Below are 7,514 nucleotides of genomic sequence, written 5' to 3'. Positions count from 1 at the left end.
TTTTTTATTTTTACATAGCGCAGAGTTCCAGTTCTTTAAGAGTTTGCTTATGGTTTAGTAAAATCCAGTATATAGTTTATAATTGTGATTGAGTTGAGTATAATCAATAAGAAAATTATTGGGATGGAATATTTGGTAATATGTGGTATATATTTGGTACCTGGAATGAGGCGGTTATAATTTTATACTAAAGTAGTATTCGACGATAAAACAATTTTTATTGAGTTTTATATTTCCATTATGTTTTTACAAAGTCATGACAACATATAATAATTAACATGTGCTCAGTATGGGTCTTGGTCATGAGCTGGAATAGTAGCATATGTTGCTTCGCCAGTCGTTTAAATATATTGAAATTTAAAGACTTGTTGCTTTATATATATATATAGATCTAAAAGAAGAGGATATCTTCCTTAATCTTATGTTCTTTTAAACTGCGTGAAAAATTACTCTTTAGAGTACGCAAAATTTTCTTTTCAATGGCATCTAGTATCATCACTAACTATAATGATTGTCATGTAGAGTCAAATACTGTACGTACATCTAATTAACATTAGGTACACAATTTTTATAAAGAAAAATTTTACATCTTTGCGAATATAATTTTGTATACATTTTAAAGCCTATATCATGTCCTATCAATCTTCTCATCAGGTTACCACACCACAGGTTACAGGCTACCAAACCAGTTACATTTTTATTTCTGACTGCCAGATTAGAAGTAACTATTTTTCAGAGTGAAAGGGGGTAGTAAACACTTAATTATTTAAAATCTTAAATCTCTACTATGCGTACATTCAGGTCGCTACTGATAAAATATAGCTATTAAAAGGTCAGTAAAGGGTAAAAAAAGCAAGATTAATGTAAAAATCACTTATAATTATTTCTTGACAATATTTACAGTTAATTAAGCAATATTATAGTTAATTCAGTCTTGACGGTTGCCGCTCGGCGGGACGCTCTGGAACAGCACTTGTGTTATAAATGTGAATTTACCTGAAAAAATAAAAAAAGGTTATTTATGAAGTTAGTTATAAACACTGGTTGCTGCGAGACCTAAGATTGGTGTTTTAAAGTATTAGACATGGTAATCCGACTTAGTTACGTAGTGTTTCCCCACATGGAGCCAACTACAAAAGGGCCACCGCCACCGCCAGTTGAAAACCACAAAAAAATAAGTAGGAGTTTAATAAAGCAGTTTCAATTACTTATATTGTTTGTCATATAATACATTATTAAAGTTTCTTTTTTCAATTTTTACTTTAAATAAATCTCATTGTTTGTCGCACTTTTTGTACATCTGACATTCGTGTTTCAATCTGAAGGTTAAGATATCACAGTAAAATTACAGAGTATTAATTAAAACTTTTCTTTATGCTGGCGGCAAACAAGCATACAGCCCAACTGATGGTAAACGGTTATGGACTACGGGTGCCTAACATAAACACCAGGTGGGTCACGTGTCTGATACCGACTCTAAAACCTTAGATCTCCGATCTTTATGACTTACTTATTTAGGTTTTCTGTTACATAATTCAGGTCTCATTACGGTCAAACGCGCTTAAACTGCGTAATAAAAAAAAGTTATTAAATATAATTATACTTACTTAAAATATAAGTAGGCGTTTTCTTATAATACACAAATATTGTGTAAACAGCTACTCCTATAACTATAAAGCCAACCGCCATCAAATATTTAAGCGATGGATCGTGTACGATTGGCAACACTGATAAGAATATCGCCACTAGTAATACAAAGCATGGCACTGGAGTAGGCACTTTGTACGGTCTAGGAGTATCTGCTTGCGTCTTCCTTAGAACTAGCAGTGCTACCATGCCCAACCCGTAGAAAAACCATAGGAACCAGCTAGCAAATTCTATAAGAGTTTGTATGTTGCCAACAACGATGAATATTGCGGTTAGGATTGCCTGAAATAAAAATGAGTCTTCTAAATTCTTTACAATAAAAAAGAGCACTAAATAAAAAATAGTAGGTACAGTGCCAAATAGTACAAAATTAAGGATACTGTGTAATTATTATATTATTATTATATTACTGTACTAGATAACTGATACATATTTAATACTAATACATACATAGTTATATACACAGATAAAAATGCAGAAACATTTTTGCAGTTGTAATATTAGTATCTATGGATGGTTTATCTACTAACTAATATTGTATTCATTATTTTTTCTTTTGAATTTTTTCATGAATACAAATGTTTGTTCTGTGCGAACAATCGAACCCGTGACCATTGAGACAGTCATTGATTTTCTTTTTGAATTTTTTTCATTAATACAAATATTTGTACGTCGGAAGTGAGGTGGTGTCGGTGGTCTGCCGGTTTGCCAGACCACCGAGGCAGAGTATAGTAATTGTATGACAAACCGCCAGAGTATGTAGTGTAATGTAAGTAGTAGACTGGGTATAGGAAATATACCTACAAAACATATAATATAACCTACTTGAAATGCAACCGCCGGCGCTGGAGTCAGTCTTTTTACGTTGACATATGAAAACACTTCGAGCATATGGCCGCCACGAGCAGCTGTGTAACACACCCTGGGAATAAACAAGAAGTTATTGCCTACATAATAATAAACTGCATTAATTAAAAAGAATATTTTGAGAAAATCAACTTTAAAGTTAAAATTGTTGAGTCGATTTTCCAAGGTTTATAGTTTTCGAGTTAATACTCTTTGCTATTAAGTGTGAATGTACAAACATTAAACACATGTTTAATGAAATGTAATGTTTTTCCAAATAATAAGTGCATTTTGCAAGAGACAGTATTATATGACGTAGAAATAGTATATTTTCTACAAAGTACCTGCAAACCTTCGATATTATTGGTGCAACTGTTTCTCATTTAAAATAAGATTGAAATTGAAAGTTTTGAGGTTTTTGTTTTAACAGAAGTTTTATTTAATGTTTAATTTAATTCCAGAATCTTCTTTGGTATCTTGTTGTAAAATTTTGTTTATAGGATTGATAAATACTGAACTCGATCGAACTGCACGCTCATAGCGCAGCCGAAGGTGGCGACGGCGACCCCGAGCGGTATGAGGAAGCTGGCTGGGCTGAGCTACGATACGACACGATACCTGGTGACGCCGAACTGCACGCTCATAGCGCAGCCGAAGGTGGCGACAGCGACGCCGAGTGGTATGAGGAAGCTGGCGGGACCGAGCACCCTCGCTCCGAAGGCAACTGCCACCGCCGGTACCGACGTCATCTCCGCGTAGCTCAGCACCGTCATGTACGCCACGTTCATGAACACGTAGAGCGCCGTGATCAAGGGCACAGCGATGGATATGCTTAGCGGCACATTCCTTTATGGAGGTGCGGTCATTTGTTAGACAGCGCCATCTAGTTTCAAACTAAGCTAACTTACGAATAATTGCAAAAATGTAAACGTAATATGTTTTTGTGATATTGCAATAAATAAGCGAAACTTGTTCTATAGGTAGTAGACAACATGAAATCATTTAATTTTTTAAAAATATATAATTACATTACAAAGAAAATTATGCCAGTATAAATCGCTGGATATGAAATAGACATTATAGTTTTATCAAAATTAATATGGTCGACGGTCTCGGTGCTCTAGTGGTTTAGCACACCGTCTTATTTCCGATGGTCGCCGGTTCGATTCCTCGCACGGCACAAACATTTGTATTCATGAGTATGATTGTTTGTATCGGTCTGGGTGTTTTCTATGTATAATATGTATGTATTTACGAAAATAAAATATCTATGTATTTGTTATCAGTTATCTAATATATCACAAGCTTTAGCATAATTTGGGTCTAGATGACACTGTGTGAATTGTCCTGAGATTATTATGTTGAAATTTGGTGAGTCAACTAACACAGCTGGGTTGATGATCTCCTCGGTGACAACAGTGACGCTGTTCCAGCCATCGTACGCCCATAGTCCCGAGTAGAGGGCCAGGGCTATTCCACCAGGGCTCGTAGTACTGCCTTCGAAGCCTTTCTTCAGGTGTTCCGTGTTTCCTGTGAATATAACAATATTACTATACTTTCTTAGGAATATTTATTTATAAGAAAGGCAAGCTAACTAACGTCCTAAGTGGCAACCGTCGTCTATACACATGAAGAGTTTCTAGGTATCAACGTATATCATGTTCAATACGCCTGTAGTACCCCTCATACAGTGCCATTACGTAGGACTAAGGTTCTAAGTGTCTCAGTATTCTATAAGAAAAAAATCCTGAGGTCTATATTTGATTTTTGTTGTCTAATACATAATTAACGGCTAACGGGTGCTGCTTGTAGAAACTGGTCTGCTCTGATAATTATAATAATGATATCAATAATAATATATTATGCTTGGTCAATTTGAAAAACTTATCCAAATTTTAACTCATATTCTTTTTGACTTATCACACTGTAATCGCTATTTAATTACGCTCTCGTTGTTTTTTTACTGCAGTAACGTATAGGATCTTACCCTTAAAAATTTCGTATATGCCCCCGCCGATGACTACCAGACAAGCAAACACTTTACACACGCCGAACACGTTCTGGACTTTGACGAACAGTTTCACGCTCGTTATATTTATATATGTCATTATAACTGGAAGAAAGTATATTATTAGATGTATTTTATTTTATTTTGGATATTCATCCATATTATATTAGTAATAAAATAAGCGATGTTATAAAATTACAATATATATCCTTGTCTCTCAATTCCATGTTACAACAAAAATAATAAGAATTTGAAATGTATCAGAACTGACTTGTCAGTTTCTTTTTAGCTCGAACGCACTCCGAACCAATGGTAGATTTGACATTATAATTAAGAGTCTGTAATAGACCTACATGAATTATGATATTATTAAGTATCATTTCATATTAATTTCATTGCATTCAGTACCTGCTGGCTATTCCATAATGAAGGTGGCGTACAGCATACCATGTATTGAATTGTAAACGAATTGAATTTGATTAGAAATGAAACAAGGAAAAACATTGATTGAATTTATATTAAAATTGTTTGTACAAGATGTTTGAATGGTAAGTTAATTAAATATGTTTGGTACTGTAACGATCACATACTAGGTATGTTGATTGTTCCATAAAAATTAGATAAATAAATCTAATACCTAATATATAGAAGTGACGTGATGTTATAAGTATATAGTAAGTGCATATTAGTAGAATTAAGATTTGTTCGTGGAACGGATACTTAAATAATTACTTCATAAAAACGGCTACAACTCTCAAACGTGTTTCTAATATTTCGTATTTCGTTCACATGCCACTTACAGATATTGTAGGGTCCTTATTTTCTAAGTATTGGTTATTTAGGTAACATAAATTAGTATACTTTATTAGACGTAGTGTCACTTAGGTAGAACTCAAGCTGAGAAGATGTCGAGTTAAAACAATAAATTAATAAGTTTATTAGACAGGGCACGACATGGGACAGTGCCTTGTTTAAGATTTGCTTTAAGGGTCGTTAGCAAAAAAAATAGTAAAAGTAAGGAGGACCAGGGGCGCGGGGGAGGCAATGCGTGTCATGGTGGGATTGAGACACGGAGAAATCAGGACAGTTGGTTTTGGGACGGATAGCGGGGGAGTCGATCTGAAATAGGCAGCGGTGTCGGAACGAGTATCGGAACAAGCGGACTAGTCGATCTGTATTAAGGGTTAATTTCCGCGTTCCTTGAGAGACGGCAACGAATGATGAATCCGGGACGGTGCAACGGTGGCTGAACGAGAGACGTCGACGTCAAAATGTTATTGGTGAGATAGAATAGCTACCACATGACAGGTCGTATAAAACTTTAATTATTATTTAAGTTATTGTAATTTTATTTTAGTCGTAAGGTAGATAATTTAGGTACACTTTGGAGGGCAGCGTGGTGATGTTAATAATTGTATTATAAATATGGTAGTATCTATGATACATAAGATTGGGTTCCATTCATGTATATAGGGGACAATGGCAAACGAGCTTCGGTAACGGTTGCTGTAACTGTGAGTAGATTTTAAGTAATGGACAAAACGTTAATTATTATAATATGCTCAGTGTAATCAACAAACTACTGAACCGATATTTAAGGAGGAGCGACTGAAATGATGATGATATTTTATTTATTCTGATATAAAACTACACTATTAAAATTAATTTGATAGATTTTGTTATTGATTTACTAAATGTGCTCCTGTCCATATGATTAATATTTAATTATTAAGTACGGCTTGATAATTGATAAATACTTATGAAATAATTATTCATTTATATTAAGGGGAAACTACCCTGACCCCTCTAAGAATTTTGTGTGATGTACGCTTCCACAAGGTGGAAGTCACAAATAGAATATATTTTCAAACCGAACCATAGCAAATAAATATAATATTTTCGGATGTTCTCCATGGTTATGTTCACCTTTGACTCTAGATTTACATCTGTTATAACTTGATTCGTTCAGTGTCGTCGATTCTTGGATGTAAGTTTTCCTAGGCCCGGCTGACTAGAACCCTACCTTGTTCTCGCAACTCGTGTTAGATCTAGGTCCAGGAGTGCCGAGAATGGATTGTCTTATGTCGGGTTTTAAGGGCTCTTAATGTGGTCAGGAAGTAGCAGATGTGGGTCCCCTGCGCGAACCTATTTTAAAGGTGTAACTTAACTGTAGCACTATCGTATGCGTCCATTCTGATAGAATATATTACAACTATAGTTCCAACTGGGTTAGTCTTCAATAATGAGACTAAGATATTTATCTTCTTTCTTTATCCAATTTTCATACTACGAGGGAACTACGAGTCGGTATCCAGGTATAAGACGACGCGTGCACGCGACGAAGGTGACCTCCGACAGCAACCAACGAATCTTACAGCTGGGTTCCTGATAGTTCTAATATTAAGAAGTTATGTATAACATTAATTTCAATCATAAGCATGTAAACATTGTAACAGAAACATTATTATAACAAAGAGCAAAATCCAAGTTTCTTGCCCGTATCTTCTTGGTCGTAGATAGGGTTCCGAACGGGTGGTAAAGTCATTTAATATTAAATTCATTTAAAACACATAACGAATCGAATAACGCTGCTCACGTAATAAAACCGAAAATAAATAACTTCATTTGCGGCTCAATCCTTGTTTTATTTCTTACTACTATTTCCTAGATAATAATCAAGTAGGCTTCATATTTTGCAGTAGGTTATTTCTTAGGTATTAATCGTAACAACGTAGAGTCCTAGACGATCACTTGGCCATCACAACGACATATATACGTAAGCATTAGATAGGGATAGTTAGGTCTGTGTTACGACCGTTTGTCGTCACTCAGTGTAGATTATGTAGGGTTAGGGTTAGAGATATTACAGAATGGTGCCGCGTGACCAGGATTATACGTCAGACAATCTTGAATTACTTCGTAGTTCAAGAACGTGTAATTAAAAGAATTTGGGTTACTACAGTTTACTTTGCTTTACGGTTTATATTGCGTTACGCTTACGGGTTCTCTATTC

General features: G+C 35.0%; 1 protein-coding gene across 1 annotated transcript; it reads right to left on the bottom strand.

The window, feature by feature from the left end:
* Window positions 1-877: 877 nt before the first annotated feature.
* LOC131845732 (b(0,+)-type amino acid transporter 1-like) lies at window positions 878-4,642 on the bottom strand. Its single transcript, XM_059194825.1, has 6 exons — window positions 4,481-4,642; window positions 3,879-4,023; window positions 3,112-3,339; window positions 2,473-2,569; window positions 1,608-1,929; window positions 878-996 (listed from the first exon to the last, which is right to left on the bottom strand). The coding sequence occupies exons 1-6, from the start codon at window positions 4,599-4,601 to the stop codon at window positions 929-931; spliced, it is 981 nt and encodes a 326-aa protein (XP_059050808.1). The 5' UTR covers window positions 4,602-4,642; the 3' UTR covers window positions 878-928.
* Window positions 4,643-7,514: the final 2,872 nt, after the last annotated feature.

The sequence above is a fragment of the Achroia grisella genome, unplaced genomic scaffold, assembly GCF_030625045.1.
Source record: "Achroia grisella isolate CSIRO2021 unplaced genomic scaffold, CSIRO_AGI_Agris_v1 utg483, whole genome shotgun sequence".
Taxonomy (NCBI): Eukaryota; Metazoa; Arthropoda; class Insecta; order Lepidoptera; family Pyralidae; genus Achroia; species Achroia grisella.
Note: the sequence above shows the minus strand (reverse complement) of the source record. Positions and strands in the feature narration are given on the sequence as shown.

What these genes read in the sequence shown, in the direction of transcription:
- LOC131845732 (XM_059194825.1), bottom strand. Translation starts at nt 4,601, where the DNA reads ATGACATATATAAATATAACGAGCGTGAAACTGTTCGTCAAAGTCCAG. An exon ending in CATATACGAAATTTTTAAGG is followed by an intron (nt 4,024 to 4,480) that starts GTAAGATCCTAT and finishes TTATATTCACAG; the next exon opens with GAAACACGGAACACCTGAAG. An exon ending in AACGCCTACTTATATTTTAA is followed by an intron (nt 997 to 1,607) that starts GTAAGTATAATT and finishes TTATTTTTTCAG; the next exon opens with GTAAATTCACATTTATAACA.